Source organism: Lingula anatina, chromosome 3 (genome assembly GCF_051362555.1).
Source record: "Lingula anatina isolate TDL-2025a chromosome 3, LinAna3.0, whole genome shotgun sequence".
NCBI lineage: Eukaryota > Metazoa > Brachiopoda > Lingulata > Lingulida > Lingulidae > Lingula > Lingula anatina.
The window spans coordinates 9,346,977-9,368,032 of NC_141769.1; the positions used below are offsets into that span (position 1 = coordinate 9,346,977).

General features: G+C 34.7%; 2 protein-coding genes and 1 long non-coding RNA gene across 11 annotated transcripts in view; 1 reads left to right on the forward strand and 2 right to left on the reverse strand.

Moving 5' to 3' along the window:
• The window catches only part of LOC106174478 (cGMP-dependent 3',5'-cyclic phosphodiesterase), a 71,613-nt gene extending 61,551 nt beyond the window's left edge, over window positions 1-10,062 (reverse strand). For 6 of the 7 annotated variants that reach the window (XM_087010134.1, XM_087010132.1, XM_087010131.1 and 3 more), the window contains exon 1: window positions 9,860-10,062. In XM_087010134.1, coding sequence (XP_086866260.1) covers window positions 9,860-9,964 — 105 coding nt within the window. In that variant the 5' untranslated portion in view covers window positions 9,965-10,062. Of the gene's footprint in view, window positions 1-2,603; window positions 2,986-9,859 lie in introns of those variants that run through there. The other variant, XM_087010133.1, reaches the window with a different exon arrangement.
• A 2,415-nt stretch (window positions 10,063-12,477) lies between these two features.
• On the forward strand, window positions 12,478-21,048 carry LOC106174486 (general transcription factor 3C polypeptide 5). 3 transcript variants are annotated; one of them, XM_013556067.2, is made up of 10 exons: window positions 12,478-12,681; window positions 12,963-13,042; window positions 13,232-13,395; window positions 17,524-17,778; window positions 18,219-18,355; window positions 18,645-18,870; window positions 19,249-19,388; window positions 19,847-19,966; window positions 20,129-20,255; window positions 20,833-21,048. In XM_013556067.2, exons 1-10 carry the CDS (start codon window positions 12,481-12,483, stop codon window positions 21,009-21,011), a joined length of 1,629 nt encoding a protein of 542 aa, XP_013411521.2. In that variant the 5' UTR covers window positions 12,478-12,480; the 3' UTR covers window positions 21,012-21,048. The 3 variants fall into 3 exon arrangements, with proteins under 3 accessions (XP_013411521.2, XP_086864613.1, XP_086864614.1); XM_087008487.1 differs by having other exon boundaries at window positions 20,129-20,249; XM_087008488.1 differs by lacking the exons at window positions 12,478-12,681; window positions 12,963-13,042 and adding an exon at window positions 12,721-12,935.
• Window positions 14,516-17,311, reverse strand: LOC147762880 (uncharacterized). Its single transcript, XR_015333431.1, has 3 exons — window positions 17,067-17,311; window positions 15,560-15,652; window positions 14,516-15,158 (listed from the first exon to the last, which is right to left on the reverse strand). It is a non-coding gene; the product is annotated as an uncharacterized LOC147762880 (long non-coding RNA).
• Window positions 21,049-21,056: the final 8 nt, after the last annotated feature.

Sequence of the window (21,056 nt, forward strand, 5' to 3'; positions counted from 1 at the left end):
ATAAAGGAAATTACGTACTATATTAATAAATCATTAATGAATGAATATTTTCCCCTGTCCAAGATATTTGTACAAGTTCTGTGCACATATTTAGAGGACATATATGCAGACATATAAAATTTCAAACTGTGTAAAGAGTTCAGGAAAGGGAAGCAGAGAAAACTGAATGCCTAAATGTGGAAGCAAGCATGAAAACAACATATTATAAAGGAAATTACTATAAATGAATGAATATTCTCCCCTGTCCAAGATAAAAGCATGTTAATTTCACCACACAGGCACCAGATTTTATTATTTTGATTAAAAGCATATTTTAAATTAATAATCAATGTCTTATTGTCAGGCAATCAAGAATAATTCAAGCCTTTCAGCATGGAAAACTGATTAACTGAAAGCTTGGTATCCAGAAACATGTAACTTGCACATTAGTGTTAAAATGAGGAAGCTAGCCATGAATGTTTCAGCTTTAAATAAGCAGGAAGGTGACAATGCTAGAAGAGTGGTGGTATATTGTTTGATTCAATGCAGCCATTTTTATCATGCATCAAACAATTAATACAAATTCCCATATACCTCTAAAAGGATTGCAAATGCAGTGTTAACTCCCAAAGAATTTTTCATTACAATGACATCAATGAAAATCTTGGGTAAATATTAGTACCCCAGGAATCTTAAATAGAAATTTTCCTGCAATCTTCAAATGAAGGCAGGTTGGGATGTTTGCACATTCTGAAGTATCTATCCTAAAAAGAAATATGTGGATTTAACAGCAGCATCTTGAAGAAGACAAAAGCAGTTAGAATGAGATTAGGCCTATAACCCTTTGGTCCAGACATACACCATTTAAATGAGGAAAATCCGGCCCTAGTTCACACATTCTCAATTTGGTTATCTTGCCGCAAATATTGACTTCTTTAACATTGAGGTAACTGTGTGAAATCTAATCTCTGATCCACCTTATGGTACACACAATGTGTTTTTAAAATGCAAAATCGATTTATCCGATTTTCTATAGACCCTCATTTCAAAAAAAGGATTAGGGTCCAATACACACTCCTCCCAAAACACAAAAAGACCTAAAGATTGTTGTTCTGATGTTGGCCTTTTCCCACACACAATACAGGCAGCTTACTGGATGGTAGATCCATTTTAATGTTAGCATCTGACTGTGGCTTCCAATTCTTAATGAACATATTGAACTTTTATCTGCTTTTCATATGGTATCTGATTATCAGATTATCAATCAAGGGTTAAATTGTAATCTTATAGCAAAAAGTCTTTCCAAAAAATCATAATCAGGGCAAGACAAAACAATTTTCAGTTTCCTTGCAAAGTATACCGATAAATAATATTGAGACAGAAGGACAGAATCTAAGTTAATTCAGAGAATTATTGCGTGTCAACAAAGAAGAGTAATGGTTTTTCACAAAGGACATGGCATGTTGGACCTTTAGGGAATTAGACCCAGTTAACTTTTTTAGCCTGATCTAAGTGGGTAATAAATGGGATATTTCTAACACAGCACTCTGGCTTTAAGAAAAAAACTAATTTTCCAATTCCGCATAATGTCTACTGAAATTCCTAAAGCTACCTTTGATTGCATCTTCCCACAGCTAGATGCATCTCAATATCTTCTTCACAGTCACTGTCAGTATGTTTAAGAAAATTAATATCATGCCACAGTGTACACAATTTGGCAAAGAGTATTGCCATCGATAACTTAACAGAATATGACAAAAGTAGTTTTTGTATCTCTCAAGACCAAAGTATACCATTTAATGTGAAAAGGGTCTCAGTCTAAAGCTTAACTCAATATACGGATGGCTATTTTATTTTGAGAAAAAAAAAACACTTAATAGTCCTCAATTTTTGTAGTCTACTAGTATGTAACTTTGGATATTTATATTTAGCTTCAACTATAACTATCCCTGCTTTTACAAGGGCTATCAGGGTACTCAACGTAAGTTACATCCCAGAAAGGTCTTTAAGACTGCATTCAGATTCACACATTGTTCTAGCTGGGTCAGTCTAACTCTGCAGGGGATTCTCGCTAGAGTGCAATCAATGGAAACACCTTAATTGTCTGACACGCCTCCTCAAGCAGGGTAGTTAACTAACAATTGCTGTTTAGCTGATTCCACTAATTGCACTTTAGCCAGAAACCTCCACAGAGTTGGAACGACCCAGCTACTATGTGTGAATCTGAATGTGCCCTAACATACAATTTAGTCAACTAAAACAAATGATTTAAGATCACACATTACATGGACCCCCGCCCCTCTTCCTCTGCATTTCTTACTTTACATACTGTATCTAACTATTATATTTTGTATCCTTTTTGTAGCATCCATCCTCCGATTTTAGCCTGGAAAATAGCCGACTTTGGGTCTTGCTCAGACTACATGTAACCCTTCTCCCTCCCTGTTACCCCACGTCTATGCAGATACCACTACAGTATATTTCAGTTCTTATCTTCACTGCAGTAAATCCATTTTTGTAAATTAAATAAGGCTTGGGTTAGGTATAATACTAACCACACTTTGCACCCCTCCCCTTTCCTTTTCCATGCTACTTGGATAATTAATTTATCTTTAAACCCTCACCTGAACTGGGTCCCGTGCATCAGTCCCCATATTGTGATTTCAACCTATTACGTATCGGCAGGCAGAACTCGGCGCACCAGATGGTGATACGTAGAAATCTTTGCAGGAAAATACGCACACAATCTCACAGGAGATAACACATCTACATGTAGAAATCCTTCCAGCTATATGGCATGTCAGCAACACTTCCATCAAAATCAAACACACCGAACTGTATACAATCAAATCAAAGCAAAGCATTGAGATTGTGGCGGATTCTGGCGGGAACTCTATAAACTACATGTCATTGAGTGATGCTATTATGTTCATCTATCTAGATCTAGACCTGATGTGGGCTAAAATTAAAAGTAAAATTGCATTAAAATCCAGAATTTTGCTCAATTTCACAGTGAAGTCTTTTTTTTCTTTCTTTTTTTTCTTTTTTTAGCAAAGGATGCACTGAGGAAAATAAACAAGATGTTTTTGTTGCCTCTTGCCACAACTGGTAATTCTGTAAACAATATAGAGCCCTTTATATTGGCTATGAGGATTATTTTGGTATCACTACCTGATAACCCTTTGGCCTCTGTAATACAAGGGTATTAGCCATACAAAGATAATCATTATTAAAAGATTCACCTGCAAGGATAATATTAAGAAGCCAGGTGAGAAGTATATTAGTTAACATCAAATGAGGACACATTTAACTGTGATAAATGACTTTACAATGCAGCCAGAACAAGGCAAACAGATATTACAAGGGCTATGACTTGAAAAATGTTGCTTTTATGCAATGGATAAAAAATATAATATACATTAGCAAATGAGAAATTTGACAATATTTTTTCTTTTTGATCTATTTATTTTGTATGATTAGTTTAATATTAGTTATTTGGCAAACTAAAAAATATGAAAGGGTGGCCCCAGAATAAAATATGCTTACATTGTTTTCTTTAGTTCAAGCATGTAAAACATCATACAAAATAGTTTTGTTCAAAAAAGGAATACTATCAACATTTCCTATAATATACTTTTAAAAAACTTTTCCATGTTATAGGATTATTTAATATCACATTTAATTCTGTTTATACAGCAAATGCTGAGGTGTAATAATATTTGACCTAGTAGGTCAAAAAATAGAAATAATAATAATAACAATTTAAAGGACTTTTTTAAAAAATGGCAGATTGGTTTGAAACAATTTGAAACAATAATACGTTTACATATAATCATCTCCCAATCAAACTGATGCCTGTTAATTCTCAAAATTAAAGTTTTTTCTTACTGAATATTTTTCAATATAAAAATAAAACAAAGACTGTAATTTGACCATCTGACATAAGTTAAAATCCATATCCATTAAAAAACAGACTTTGCCTGATTTGAGTGCAAAGATGCCTGCATGTGTTCTATCTGTTGACACAAAATAGAGAAAAGAATTAACACGAAGACTGAGGCTCGTGAGTGACCCATATGTCATATATGTGTGCCAAAAGGGAAAATGTCACCATCAGATCATTAAGGTCTCTCTCCTGCTACCGCTATTCCTTGAGGGTGTGTTCATCTGCGTTATAACATCAGACTCCGCTATCATGAGTTGGCTACCACCTTTTGACCTAATGAAATACCTCAAGGAAATATATGCTGCATCACGCGAGCAAATGAAATGTATGCCAAAATCTTATAAAGATGCTAAGCTTTGACCGCAGAAAGACAGAAACATTTCTTTATCTGTTTATCCCTTTTCTTTGTTTATTTGAAATGTATTACTGATTTGTAAAACTCTTTTGCTTAAACAGAAAAAAATATACAAGCGACAGGAGCCGTGAAAATATAAAATTAGGCTAAATTCAGCATACAAGCACAATAAAAAACTAACTTTGTGTCTTAGCACATACAGTCTCCAAACTAAGGCACATTTCCTTTAAAACTTCTAAGAACTATCAATTTGACACTTGTTGGGAAAAAAAAATTGAGAAACAGTTGCCCTATCAGTGTGAATGTGTGCTGTGGCATTGTGCTGATGTTGCAGTGATTGCCAGAAATCAATAAAACTCTGTAAGTTTCTTAAGACCAAAAGACTTCTCTTTTACAGTTTTCGATCTACCACATGAATAAAGCATTATCCAACTGTTTCAATCAAACCTGATGTATTTTGCAAAACATGCAGTAGATAGCTGATAAAAACGGTTGAAGTTAAGAGATGAAAAAAAAGTGATATCTTATTTCACAGGCTCTAATTAGTGTCAGACTGAAAAATATAGATTTGTCAAAAGCCAGAGAAGATAACAGAAAATAGCCTTAATGATAATAATAAAATGAATAAAGAAAAAAGAGAGAAAGAAGGAAAAAAATATATATATACATTTTGCCAAACCTTTGCAAGATATGAAACTGTTTGGTCAAAAAGAAAGAGAGAAAATACCTGTCTACGACTAACTGGAAATATCATGCAGACATCATTCCAATGTAACTATTAATTTCCTCTTAAATATAAAATGGCTATGACTAAATCAAACCATATTTTGTTTGACAAGTTCTAACACAAACTCTTTCCAGTGTAAGAGGTCTCCCCAACCACAAGCTGTAACTTCTCCAGACTCTTATGTCTTATTTCCTCAAAACAAATCCTGACACAATTATACTTCAACCACAAATACAACATAATTATCTGTCTCTGACTCTATAGGATGCATTTTCGCTCCTTCCTTGATATCTCTTGTGGCTGCCTGGAAGCATGGCTCTTCTGGGAGGGAATTGTCTCTGGTGTCCAGGTAACACCAAAGACCATTAAAAAACCTGCTGTCTCCTCACAAAGCACTCAGCATATAGAGGATGAGGCAAGGTGTTAAGACCTAGTGATGGAACCACTTGAACTGTGGCTGATAATTCCAAGCACCACATGTGCAACAATTTGGCTTAAATGCTCCCCAGGGACATGAGATCAGTCAAGGGTTGAAAAGATCCATAAATTTAAGACCAGGTGTTAATTTTTTACTCCCAGCTGACCTTGTCTGTAGAGGATATTAAGCTCTACTCCAAACCTTAATCTATATGTTTTAAGCATTTTTTTAAAGAAAAGCTCTTCTACTGACTTGCATGATTCTAAACTGAACACTATGAACTTTAACTAGGAAGCTTACTTGGGATCCTCCACATGCTTGGGTTCTGACACAAAAAATACTTTCCAACTTGTAGGTATCACTGACCATTGCATCCCTTTCAATTTCAATGTAATAAATTTCTTGGGAATTCATCTTGTGATCTTTTATATATGAGGTCTAAGACAATTATCATTTCGTACAAATCAAATATTGAATAATGTCAAACCTCCTACCCTTTCAAACAACAAAAAAAAATGTACTTAAATTTTTATATTCAACCTCAAAATGTCCTGACTCAAAAATTTGCCAACATCATTTATCAACAAAGGCATTTTTTCATTGTTTTATGATGCTTTCCTGATACAAGAGTTTTTAAAATTAATAATTATTCCTACTCCCTTTTTCAAACTCAAAGACAAATTTTTCATATCTGTCTGTCATTTAATTTAATCAGTAAATCATAATTTATTACTATTGTTTTATTTTGTCTTGCCAGGTTTGCTTTCTGTTTTTTCCTTGTGAAATTCTCAACTCAACAAGACAGAGCTTATTGCAAGACAATTATATCTGTTACTCTCCAAACTCATGATTTTTCAATGGAATAAACAAGGACATAACTTGGTAAATACTGCACATAAGATTGAACTGCAATGAAAGAATACATAGTGTGCAACAGACAGTGGAGAAAATACACGTATACTGATTAATGTGATTGAAAATCAATTTCTGGTAATGTACACTGTCCAATAGGTCAAATTTCCCTTTAATGTCCACCCACATTTTTCTCATTTTAATCTCTGAAAATGTCTCTTTCTTACTGCATTTAATTACATTAAAATAAAATGTAACATACAGGCAACTCTATGCTTTATAAGGATTCCAGTCTCCTTTCATTGACAAATAAACTGGCATACAGTGAAATAATTTTCTCTGTTCAAATATAGATCTATACAATAGTCAAAAATCAATCCTTATCCTAGAGCTTTCACATTTCTGGTACTGTACATGTAATGTACTGTCAGAAATATTAATCACACTTCCATGTTTCCCTTTTATAACTTAATGATTTATAGCAACCTGTCATAAAAAAAGACATTTATGTTTCAGTTGTCTGCCTGTTTGGCCTGTTATCCCAGCACGCTGAAAGCACAACATCTTAATCACTGAACATTTCCAATAAAATACAGCAATTTATTCTCTTTTTAATGATGCTTAATAATTCAATAACAAGTAGCTAAATTTTGTGTTGCTCTACTTCTCACAGATATTATCAGTTATGCATCATTTACTGCAGGGTTACGGAATGATATGGAGTATACCGTATATGACAAAAATTCTGCATTAGCCCAGACGTGACTGAGTTTCAACTTTCAAATGAGCGTATCATGAAGGTTTATAGTATCCTCTAATAATCTCCTTCCAAATACTAACAGTAGGAGAAAAGATATTAGGTAGAAAATTACCAAGGTGACATAGCCAAATCATAAGGTCCATTACAAATTTTCTGTCAGATAGTTTTATAGTGGCAAGTAGGCTCTAACAAATGTCAATGTGTCTCAGAGGTGATGTGAAGGAAATGAACTTGTTTTGCTTGATGACACAGACATTAGTAAATATTTCCATAAATATTATAATATACAGTATTGAAAGACAATCTCCTCTAATGAACTCATTGGTAAAGATTTTGTCATTAAAACATTCATATTACTTATTAGCACACTCTGCAATGCTCTATACAGTATAGTCAGAAGCAGGGACAACTTCCTTTGGTAAATTAACACGTTTCATTTTAGACTCATAAGCAATATGATTTTTAAACTGTGGTTTTACATAAACAGAGATCATGTTTTGCTTTGGCACTGAAACAAAGAACTAATATAGTTCAAGAAGAATTAATATAGTTCAAAACCCAAGGATGTCTTTCCGCTCCCACTTGAACAAGAAATATTTTGAAAAATGCTACAAGAAGGAAATTCTGATGTGCCCCCCCCCCCCCCCCTTCCCATGCTTTAGGAGAGATTTTTTTATACATAAAATACCATTCAAAATGATTTATACTGCTGCATTTATGAGGAAAAAACCAAAGGAAATCTAAATACTTTTATCCGTCTATGAAACAGCAAGGGTCCCACATAAACAGCTACTGTTGCCAATAATATTTGGCAAACAGAACAACTAATTAAGTAACCCTACTCGGCTATGGTAGCCCTGAATGTATGGGTGATTATGGGGAATACAGTTTTTCTGGTGTTGACTAAATCACTAAAAGGTATGCCAATATGTAAGGTAGCTAAAATATGTTTTATTTGAGACATATTTTCTTATCTTTTTTTTTAACTGTACACAAAGGACTTGTAAAATAAAACTATTTCTCAATCAAAAACTATACTCACATGGGCTCAGTCTCACATCAATTTTTTTCTTTTTTTCTGTTTTGAGCCAAAACCCAAAAGACTAACGGCTGTATGTTTAAGCCAGAATAGCAAATATATAATTGAATGTTTTCCAAGGTCCTTAGCCAAGTAAATTACTTTTTGTCATGGGGGAAATCTTTTATGCTAACATCAGCCATGGAATTTAAGGTTTTTTGAAGTTGCTGTATGCCTTTATATGTACCATTTCTTTTCATTAAAACAGTGAGGTTTAACGTTAAACTACTTGGGGGTCAGCTATTCCCGAGTTCTTTCTCAACTTGTCACATCTGAATTAGCACTTGGGGAGTTTCTGAAAACAGTTACAAAGACTGAGCTGACTGAAAGCAATGTTACTGGAAGAAATGCCATATTCACTTACGGCTTAAGAAATGGAAAAATTAATTCAAGTATCATAATGCTTTATCTTTGTAAAGAATATATTTTCAGTTGATGGATAAAAATACAGCTGCAGATCAAATCTTTTTATTTCAATTTTTGGTAAGTTAAAACTTCTACATTTAACATAAATTGTACTGACAGCAGCATTAACGGTTTTAAAATGTGCTCCAAGTTTTTATTTTACATCTTTATTTAAAAAGCAAAGTTCAAATAAGAATCAGACGATTAACTATACGTCTGAAACAAACTTATACCAAACAGTAGACTTCTATATTAAACAAATGGTTTAAACAAATGGTCATTAGTCACGATAGTAGTCCATTTTCACTTTGGTGCTAATTAACTATGAGATGTATAACTCTATGTCATTAACAAACCAACTACTAGACCAATTTATGAGATTCTTAATAATTGCGCTTCATATGTTTTCAAATGTATAATTTCACTGTATCTTTGTCACACATTTGAAAATTTGTGATAGTCCCACTCTCGTGAAGACTTGCAGTAAATAAATTCTGACCTAAAATAGTTATTATAATATTTTCATGTCTTTTTGGTCTAGGAAATTAAAATCAAAGACTGAATTTAAAAAAATTCTCATAATCTGGAAATATTCCTTACTTATCCTCAATTTTTTTTTATTTGGTTATGACAATACAAATAACAAATTATTGAAGAAATGAAGCCTACCATTTTCTTTCTTTCTTTTTTTCATTTAGTGGGCTATCTTACATAATATTTAGCCAGCTAGGCTGTTAAGTTGTCAATCCCTCAAAACTTACTGTTACAACCGTGAAAAGGTCTTAAATCCCAGCCAGTGTTGTTATTCTACTCTCATATTTATATAACCAGTCTGTCATGCAGTATTGTCTGGGATTGTAAAATTAATGAAATATAAATCACTGTACTACGTAAGCTGGTCTAAGTTGGCTATGCACTACCACCTGAGTAATAAATACACGGATAGATATATGCAGCTGCCCATCAGCAGTTTATCTCCTGGACCAACCAATCTATTTGAAATTGATCAAATCTACCCACACGATTTTAATCCCAGCACTTCAACTGAACTTGATAGATAAAGATCAGCGTAGTCTGACATGCTGAAATAAAACTAAAGCGAAAACAAACACACAAGTCATGCATTATATTATTCATGATTATTAACGTTACAAGTTGTCCATCTCGTAATATAGTGGTGTCTTTGTAATGAGACTCAAAATACCAAGTCTAGCCTAAAGTAAAGAAAAGCATATGCCATTAGAGAGCTAGGGCACTTTAAGTCAATATGAACAAGCTTGACATGCTATGTGTTTTGGTAACCTTGCGATGGAGTCATGGAGGTCGAGTTTCTGCTTACCTCTACTCTAGGTTTCCCTCTTGTTTTCATACATTTCACAAAACGTGCCGCATCCCTCCAGTAAATAAACCCAGCGGTCACGAGATGGAAAGTCACAATCACCATTTTGTTACACCTTTTCCTTTTAAAAATGCCGAGAACTGCGAGTTTCTTTGAGGGCAATACTCTGAGGTAGGGTATTTTCCGCCATCTGAGAAATAAACAATCTGCGACAGCAGCACCACCTGGAGGGGGAATCCCTCAAGCGCACCTGGTGCAATGTAGGATTTGCATTTCGTCCTTCAGCAAAACCAGGAAAATTCCCTGGCAAAACGAAGGAAAGAGGTGTGTGGGTGGAGGGGGGTGGGGGGAGGGGAGAATGTTGGTGCTTTCTTAAAATTATTTGATGTAACAATTTATGCAAAGGCTTAGAAATCAGAAATGGGATGCTGCATATGAACATCAGAGTAGCATTACCCGGTGACTGCCGTATACGTAAGGTCTTCTGTAGGTAGCTTTCAGCGAACTTGATCTGTCATGATTGTTTCACTTTTCACCATTCTATATTTTACCGCCACTTTCTACAAGGACCACAGAGAGATTTATTACCTCCGCCAAGGAGGTTATGTTTTCACCCCAGTGTTTGTTTGTTTGTTTGTCTGTCTGTCATCAACATAACTCAAAAAGTTATGGACCGCTTTTGATGAAATTTTCAGAAACTGTCAGAAGTGGGCCAAGGAACAGATGATTAGTTTTTGGTGGTGATCTGGATCAATAATCAATCAATAATAATAAAAAATTGCTGCCTTGGCGGAGGTCTGCGCTCTCGGAGTGCTTTTCTAGTTTAGGCCTACTAGATATTCACTGATATTTTCTGTGCACAGAAACATAAAGCGAGGTCGATATATATGAACTCTGCTATCATTCTAAAATCTTACTAGGCACAATAGGGCGCAATACTTGAAATTTGTGAGAAGGTTGCGAAACTTATAAATTTACAAACGCAATTATCATCTTAGTGCACGCGATTCGTCCTGAATATCTTCCCTTATGCGGCTGGTTACGATGACTGAAGGAAAAGTAAAAAAAAAATCTGATGGACGGGAAGAAAGGAAAAGGCTTACAATTCTTAAAGGTAAAAAAAAAATCAAAAAATCAAAAATCAAAAATCCATAGGAGCTCGAGCTAGTTGGGGTGTTCAGCTGCACCCCACTGCCCCTGACGGATGATATTCAAAGCATCTGTTATTATAATTATGCATACGATACACTGAGATCTTATTCAAGATGATCATCTTCATAAAGTAGACCTAATAATGAAAGAAAATCGATCATTACTCATCCAGTAATACAATAATTCCTGTTAATTTTCTATGTGGAATTCCTTTGTTCTTCATGAAAATTAACACGATCTACAATAGACAGTGTTTCATGTCTAACGGCACATTAAATTACCTCTTTTAGAAACTAATTTAAAACCAAGGTTAAAAATCTTCCCGGTTTTGAGTAGATGGCATTTCTAAATTCATAATTTACTTACTCTCCCCTAACCTATATATTTTACAGAATTACTCCCACGATTCTGAATACGGTCGACACCAAAATTCAGAAGTTAAAATATACATAAGGAGTTAAGTTACTGTATGTAGTGCCCCGATCCTGGTCACCCTTGAAATACGAGGATGAGAGAGAAGGTTGCATAGGCTCTATTTCGGGTGAAATAATTACACAAATTTATAGACCCCACCTTATTAAGACGTACGTCCGTACGTCCCAACCCAGGGGGAGGGGGACTTTCCAGCGGACGAAAAGCCCAAAGGAATCCTCTTTATCTTAATAATTATATATTAATAGATAATCGTTAATGAGGGTATTCTTCCCTGCGGTGATTTAGAGAGAGTTCAGTCATTTAGAAGTCCCTGTTTTCCTGCACATTTCAGAAAGAACTGTTGACATCAGTTACTTATATTTTAGAAGTTTGGTCGTTTTTAAGTTCTGAATTAGAAAATATCATAAGCTTAATTAATTTGCAGAATATATATAGACGTAGAAAATATGACCTTTCTAACGCTTACAGTTTTTACAACAGATACATTTATGAGAAGATTTTTCTTCTTTTTACCAGTTACATTTTGCACTTAGACTTTGGTTAAATTGCCCTGAAATTAAAACTACTTTAGTGCTCAGTATATTATAGATGGGACAATGTGTGCGTTAAACGGCAACCCGAAATGGCCTTAACGTTTATTCTCCACTTGAAAAAAATGTCAGAAAGTTTCATCTTACCCAAGTACTTGGTGCAATAGGAAACAGGGCTTTCTGTTCATGACTGAAAATTTATATTGTGATTCCATGATAGTTTGTCATTTCTGATACAATATTTGGACCACGAATTGCAAATAGTTTATTTAATGTTTATATTTACTATCGGTAGGGTGTGAATTCAGTGAGAAGCAAACTAAAGTCGCTCAAAAACAGATTATCATAATTGTTTACAACGTTATACTTGTACGAGATAAATAAAAGAACAAAACCAGTGATGACTGAATGTTCAAAGTGAGTAGCCTAATACGTTTCACAGCTGGACGTTTTGCATTTGTAAAAATAAACACGGACCCACAGTTTCATTACACCAGCTAACAAATGTTGACCCAGATGCCCTCTAGCGGGATATACAGGAACCTGAACTGGAGGGATAGAACTAGGTCAAGGTCGACAAAGCTACAGCGGGAGCAAATGGAAAGCGTGAGAGATAATGATTTTGTCTGCATCGAATATCCTGCAGTGATTGAGAATATTGATAAAGCTTTGAAGACTCTTGGAGGAGAGGAGAACATTTCTAAGGTCTCTCTCTCTCTCTCGTTCTCTCTCTCCAAGGAGTTTCAACAGTTGAAACTCCTTGCTCTCTCTAACACACACTCACTCACACACTATTCACAAACATCAGACATACTGATTTACAAGGTGCCGCTCTTTGAAAGACACACGCACAAATATTACTTTGTTGACATTTTAATGTCGAATTGTTATTGATGGATCTCACAATCTAACATAACTTGAAACACAACAGTCTGGAGCAAATTGCGTGTGGAAATTGGGTAAGTTAGACTTCTATTTTGTTACAGACATTTGAAGATCCTGGCAAAAGACTACCCTTACGTTGGCGACCAGATGAATTCTACTGTAAACCTGCTTATGCTGACAGGTAACTTAATCATTCGACTCGTCTTAACTAGCTACAGGTAATGGCCATGAAATGTGTTTCGCCAGTGACCAAATTTTTCCCACAAACTAATGTCAACTACTAAAAATTCAAGAAAATGAGAAATCGCCGATCATAATTCTGTCATTAAATAATTATGAAAATAAACTGACATCTGTCTTTTGCCCTCAGATGTGATACAACAAACCTGCTTCTCAAAGTCCAGAAATGGAGGAGGAAGAAGAAAAATGGGAGAACTGGTAAAGGAATGCAGGGTGACAAACTGACAGGTGACGGAGATGTCAAGTACCACTCAGAAGTAGTGGGGCGTGTTAGTACCACATACAAATTTCAGAGTAAGTACAGATCATGAAAAATGAGTATACCATTGACCAGAAATCAATTTAACTATAGAAAATTAGATGTACAGTACATGTGTGCAAAATAATTATGCAAATATATAATGCTTCAGTGTTGTACATAGATTCAAGGAGTTATAACAGAAGGAGATTACACGCAAGCCTTTCTATTGTCCGATGTCTGTTACGGTGGGCGGAGCTAGCTACGGGGGGCCTCCGGTCTCAAGGTTTCGTCTGCGTCGCTCTCCTCAGCTTGGAGATAAATTTCATATGCGTTATTTCGCGTTAGAATTCGAGATCAGTAATGTCAAAGCGCCGCTGTATGCTGACGATTTTTTTCACAGGTAATTATTTGGACGATGTGCTGGAAGGGAACGATATCATAGAAAGCGATTATAAGGTGGTGACTGAGGATGGTTGCCATGAACTTTTTAGTCGGTGATAGATGGCTTTTTTATGGCACAACCCGGTGAAAAATCACCAAGGAGAAGTCAAAAGAAAACGTCCCAACTGTGGTTTGTGAAAATGACATTCAAGTGAACGTCTGTCCTCACTGCAAAAGGACATAATATTAATACATTAACGTTTGGACCCTCCTGCCCTTGGGTCCCATAAACATATACATTGTGACAGTGCCTACGCTTTATGTCTGGTTTTAAATTTCTTAAAGTATTTTTTTTCTCACTCGGTATAATTTTAATATTATAATGCATTTAATTAAAATTTTAATCCAAGGTTGAGGCAATGCCACGACACGTCAGTTTACTGAATACTCGTTATAAATTTCTTTATTTTGTAAATTTCCCTTTTTTTCAGGATTATTTGACACGTACTAACACTGTTCATATTTGTCGGTAAACAAGTGCACAGTGCCATACATTAAGAATAATTTTTATTCATTCATAAATATATTTATGTACAAAATATATCAGAAATTTTAGTATTCACCGAGCTCTTTAAAGTGAAACAAATAAAGATGAGAATATTGAATTTCAAACTATTATTTACTATATTAACTTAAAAAATCTTTTAAGTCAACTCTATACTCAAGAACAAAAACAAAAATTTTACACATAAGCAGTAATATATGAAGTCATAAGAATGATTAAGTTGCTACAGTTTTCCAGTTTTATGCAGTCTATGATGGCATTTTTTTCAACCGTGCAAATAGAAATAATTATATTCTTCCTTATCTGACTTGCTGATACCAGTCTGTGCCAGATACTATTCCACTTACAGGCCAGCAAGGTCTGAGAATCTAATGGGCCGAATGAAAAAAAAAATCCTAGAAGATAAAGTGGTTAATTCTTACAAATAGGATGAAAAACATGGGATTTTCAAAAGGTTATTATAGATCAAGACAACACTTAGTAAGAACATTTATAAAATGTAACAGCTGAAAAAATTAACTGGTAAGTAAGCAGTAAGTGACTGCTTTAAAGAAATTTCACTGAAACAGAAATTTCACTGGCAATCAGGTAGACTGTTATACCATGGCACTCAACAATTTATATATAGGTTTTGAATTTTTTTCCACGTAACAGTAACATAAAATTTATGTCCACTTTTGCAATGTATAGAGTCAGTTAGGTGACTGAAAATATTTTAAAATGTCATAAAGGAGCACTATTAATTTAATGCAATCTCTGTTGGCCAGTCTTATCCAGTTTCTTCTCCAAAAAGGACAACTCAAGTGAGAATTTCTTCAGGGCCTTTTCTTCTGCCTTGCTAATGCCATGCCACTCAGAAAAGAGAGAAACCTGTAGGTTAGAAAAAAAAAAAACATAATAATAGCATTATGAACTACTAGTATCCATGTAGACATTATGGAATTATGCAGTGAAGTTTAATGTGTCTTGTTATGACTTGACTGAAATAATGTTCACCACATAAATGAACAATTTACAACTAAATTTATATAGAACATCAAGATTCATGATCACAAGCTAATAACCCCAAGAAATTGAAAGAAATTGTACTTATTACAAGAAATTTTTTTTAATCCGCCCTGGTCCCTACTCTTCTGACAGGACAAAAAGGGGATTTCAGAGAGGCTGGTTGCTAAAAGGAAAATGCCCAAGGTTGTTGTATTTTGAAAAAAAAATTAAAAAGGGTACTGTTGTTAGTGAATGTTTAATGCATTATGACAAAAGTAACTTACCCCAGACACACTGACCTCCTTTTTTCATTGACATATTTTAATTTTTTCCAGCCTGACCATAATTCATATATTCAATGCAGCCTTCTCCCATATCTATAATAGAAAAAAAAAACTTGAGTAGTGTTAAGATATGCATGTCAAATTCATTATCAATTTTGAGAGAATTTTTGTTTCAACACTACAAGATGAAATATTTAATTTCAAGTAATGAATAAACCTTAACAGAGTTCTATTCTTTTGTAACCACCAAGGCAAAGCTTCTTTCTTAAAATGAACTGAAACATCCAAGCTTGCCACCTAACATGCCAAAGTAGTGAAGTATAATTTAAGTAGAGAAGCAAGTACCCCTTAATTATAGAGGTGTCTTACACAATAAGGTGTGTCTTACACACCTCGACTCAAAGAGAGAGGTGTAGTGAGATAACAGGTAAAGTAATTGGTGGAGCCTAGGTGAACTTAAAACCTTAAGACTTTAAATTAAGAAGCACCAGGATTCATGTGTGTTCTTTTTTCAAAGGTTTAATATGAATTAAAACGTATATATATAAGAAGAAGACTAAATAAGTTAAAAATAACTATACCAAAGACACTGTGAAGTCAAACTTCCTGTTAGACCGCCATGATGGAAAATGCTGGGTGGAGGCAAAATTTTCCAGTCAAAAAAACTGAGCACTTTACTTTAACAACAAAGTTACCACTCCAAAGCCACCCACCATGGTGAGAAGAAAAATGATGACCAACTGTCATGATAAGTCTTTTTAGATTTAGACATGAAAAAGGTAAAGGCCAAAATGGTACATTTACCCATAACACTAGAGTAAAAAATTGGTATTCTGAACAAATCAGGTTATTTTTTTCAAGAAATATTGGAGCAGCATCCATGCAATATATACCACGCCACGACCAAGATGTTCAAGAATCTAAACACACCAATTTTTTTTATAATCTTGCATTTGAAAAGTACAAAAAGCGGTAAGGCTTTTGGCCGTAACAAGCGTAACACTTTTTGATCGGAACTCATGAAAATTGTCAATTGTCGTATCCAAGCTAGACCACATGTAAAATCGCAAAAAAAAACAATACTGCTCAAGCAAGTGTGTTGCACACATAACAATTAGTTAAATTTTATGACTGTCATGTGACACAAGTTTCAAAAAGTAGGAGGAAAATGTCTTTTGGAGTAATTTTTTTTCGAAATATTAACAAGATGGCGGCTTAAGCATCTGCTTGTTATTCGGCTACTGAAAGTGCACCTAAGTTTTATTCTTTGCTATTGCCACAAATTTCTTAACAATTGCAACTGTATAAAGACCAAACTTTCTTCATCTGATACTATATTTATAGGCACTTGTTATGAGTGGGAAATATTTTTCGTGCAATATTTATTCTCCACACACCACCTCGCGAGATCAACGTGTAGCTGGACACTTACACAGTGAGACCCTACGACATAAAAGTTGCAATTTATCTTCATATTTCGTGTAGTTATGCATTTAAAAGCACTTACCTGTTTTTTGAAAACCTTGTCCAACGTAATATCATATAAATTCTGTATTTCTCTCATTTTGTAGAAACTTGGGACTCCGTTTCTGTTTCTGTCCTCAAAAATCAACAGACGAAGGCACAGATACTAACAAACGAGATTTAAACGAGAGCAACAATTAAGCGTAACAGAGATAGGCATCCATTGTTCTCTGGGTTCTATTCATTCCGACCAATGAGAGACCGTAATACGGGCTCCGCCCCCACGCGTGTAATCTCCTTCTGTTATAACTCCTTGATAGATTGAAAGTAACGTTTTATTTGGGTGTTTTGTGAACTTAAATTTAAGTTAAAAAGTTAGTCATGTAATTAAATTGCTGTCCTCATTATGTAAAATTTTCATAAAAGGTCCAGTGCATCAAGTGAAAAGTACTGTAAAAATATCATTAATTCTTGCTTAAAATAGTCTATGCTTTCTGTAGGTCAAGCAGACATCCAGTTTCTACCAATGCAGAAAACTGATGATGGAAGCTACAAGTCTCTCATTCCTGATATCATGATCACCAAACCTGTGCCTTCCTCTGAATTGCTACAAAAAGAAGGCATTCCAATGTTTTTACCACCGCAAGTCTTCAGTCGCCTAGATCAGCCTACAGATTACTATTACAGACAGAAACAGAAGAAGACTGATTTAGAGTTTCATGATGCAATAGAAAAGAAAGATATTATTGGTGTTGGTAAGTGCTTCTTTTGATTTTAAAATTGGCGTCCTTCTGTCAGTTTTCTCATAACCTAAAAGCACCTAAAAGCAGGTTTTGGAAGCACAGTACCGTAAGTTGTCTTTGCTTGTCTAGATTGTTAATATTAGGAGAGATGAAAATACACTAAGTGATGCTGATGTTGTATTTAAATAATATGTTAGTTTGTAGACATGTTTTAAATAATGATCATTCTGGCAAAAATTTAAGTTCTAAATATTTATGGAGTTTGATTAAAAGAAATAAATGAATGTTTTTTTCTTTTTTTCATCCACCAGTTCATGATAGATTGTATTTTAATAAAATATTTTAACATACTGGTTGAATTAATAATGCTTTGAATATATTTCCATCAGTCAGGCAGCACAGATTTATTATCAATTAAGGCTTAGCTTTACCCATTTAACTTCTACATGTAGCAAGGAAAAGAAGGATAGCCTACACCATCTTTAAGAGCTATCATGATCCAATACCCACAGAGCCGATGGCAGGGATAGAGAAAACTGAACCCATTATCAAGCTGGGTCTAACTGACCTGCTGGAGAAAGTAAAAGAGGTAATATCAATAAAAACTACTTAAAAGTAAAAGATGCTTTTTATTCATTTATTACTTTTCAGCAAGATGCCTTATATTTTTATAGCAAAAGTCCCCTGGTAGCAGTTTTTATCAAGATATCTTAAAACTAAAGAATAAGAGCATAGATTTAAGATTGTTAAATTTTGGACATTCAGCATGCAGTGGGCAGATATAAAAGTGGAATTGAAAAATGTGAGAGGCCATAGAAATATATTATGACTTGTGATATTTTAAGAGAGACTTTACTATTTGACATTTACATATTCAGATGTTTACCACAGACCGTGTAATTTGGTCGAAAAGTGCGATTTCACATCACTTGTATGGGGTTCCACATGCACATCGCCGTCTCAAGCATGTGCTGCCGCGTGTGGCATACTACATCACGACAGGACCCTGGCGCAGCTTGTGGGTCAAATTGGGGTTCGATCCCAGGAAGGACCCCAATGCTCGTCATTTTCAGATGGTGGATTTCAGGGTGCGCCAGGGAATATGTAAGTATGGGCCATTCAGAATAGATGATCTGAGTACTAACTGATCTGCCGACTAAATATGGCTGACCCCACTTCAGAAGCGTTGCTGTTAATCCTGTGATTCATTTAATTGAACAATTTTCTTTTATTTAAATAGTTCTTACTCTTTCCTGATTCTCTTGGTATTTGACACTATACATCTGCTTGAAGATGCTGTTTTTCTCAACTAAGAGAAATATTGAATCTCATCTTTTGACACACATTCATTATGGATTTTTCATAGAAAATGTAAAGTGTAACTTTTCAGAGATTATCTGTTGAGAAGTCACTTTTCTCTCCAGCAAAACTCATATTCTTACATCATCTCTTTTATGAATGGTTAGCTGACAATACTTTCAGATGTGAAGAATCCATCACTCGTGCATAAGAGAAGTTCAATGAACTATAAGCTGCTGACCAGTGTATCTAAAACAAAACCCCAGGCCTCTACAATACAGGTCTCTGATACTGCAGGGGAGGATATGCAAGAAGCTTACAGGGTGGGTATAATTGGATGAAAAGATGTACACAGCTGATTATTAGCACACTTTGACTGACAACGTATGGACTGGTAACTGTTGTGATTGTGTCCAAGACCAAGTTAAATGTAAGAAAAATGTGTAGAGATTAATTCCATTCTGCATAGCCTGTAGGAAAATGATGGCTTGGCATTAAGTACGTAATGTGATGCAGTGTCTCTCTATTAGACCCTACAAATACTGTCCAAGGGGAAAGTCAGTCGTTTAAAGTGAAACAAATATGTTGTATGCAAAATAGCACTGCACATCCCTGTCATGGAATTGTTACACGTAAAAAGGTGCAAGTATGGAACCAAAGTTGTCAATTAATTTCTTTATTCTGAGTGGATGAACTATTTGATGAATTGTGTCCCCAGTTGTTATGTTTGTGTGTGTAGCTTATCCTTGCTTAGAATATGAAGCTTATCCTCTTGTTTCAGAATGAGAATGTGTGCAAGATCCGTCCAGGGATTATACCTCCCTATCATCAGATGTTCTATCAGGTGTGTGATATCGAGGTGAAAGCAGTGCAGGATCTGTTGAAAGTCAACATCTCGGAAGTAAGTATTAGACAGTATTAAAGCAGATTAATTATTGAAGCATTTCCAACATCTCACTTATTACCAAACATTTTGTATTGTTTTGAAAGAATCAAAATACTTAATAAAAAAGCAAAAATAAGTAAGAAGTAAATAAATGAATATTAAATCAATATCTTATAGGTTTGCACAGAACGTGATGGCTGGTTTACGGAGGGAACAATAGATGAAGTGCGTGACCTGCTCAATGATTGTGTCAAGCAATCATTCCAAGAATGGCAGAAAAAGAATCCCACAGCTGCTGGTAATGGTATAAATATTTCTTTTTACTGGCTTCATCTTGTGTCATGTTCACAAGCATTTTTTTTTTTAGGAAAAGTATTTAAAGAGATAACAACTGTTCATTTTGGCCAAAAAATGAATTTTCCTGGGGTAAAGCGCAATTTTCCCATACTTGCCAATGGCTAATGAATCCATTCCCACATTCAAAGTTAGTCCCTGGTTTTTTTCTAAAAAGTTTGATTTTTTGTTGTATTCTCTTAAGAGATTATTACAGAGTGTAGCCATCTATGGAGGTCACATGATATGATGGCAAGCACAAATTCATGAATAATTGCATTAAATGCTGTTTTGGTGGTAAAATAGAATTTATTATATTTCTATGAGTTGTTTACAATGTATATATTGTGAAATATGGATATCTTACGAACAGATGTTATCCCTTTAAACATATCTGCAATGATCCCAGTTGCGTTTTGTTTACAGTTTGCTTCAGTTCAATGAGAACAATTACAAAGAGTGCTGCTTGCTAAGAATTTTTTCAATGACCATCATTGAATAATGAATTAATATATGTAGAAGTAACGGTGTTTTTTATTCAAATTCAGATGACACCACAGATTTCAATTCAAGCCAGTTAGAAGACGAAGACTTTGCGAATGAAAGTCAAGACATTCAGGGAATGGAGGAGGAATACGAAGAAGAGGATATGGACAGAGATATTAGTGAAACTGAATTAATGGATTTATTAGAACATGGGACCCAAGACAACATAGGTGATGGATGATGGCAGTCTTTTGATGAAATGTTAAAGATACAAAGAGTTGAATGT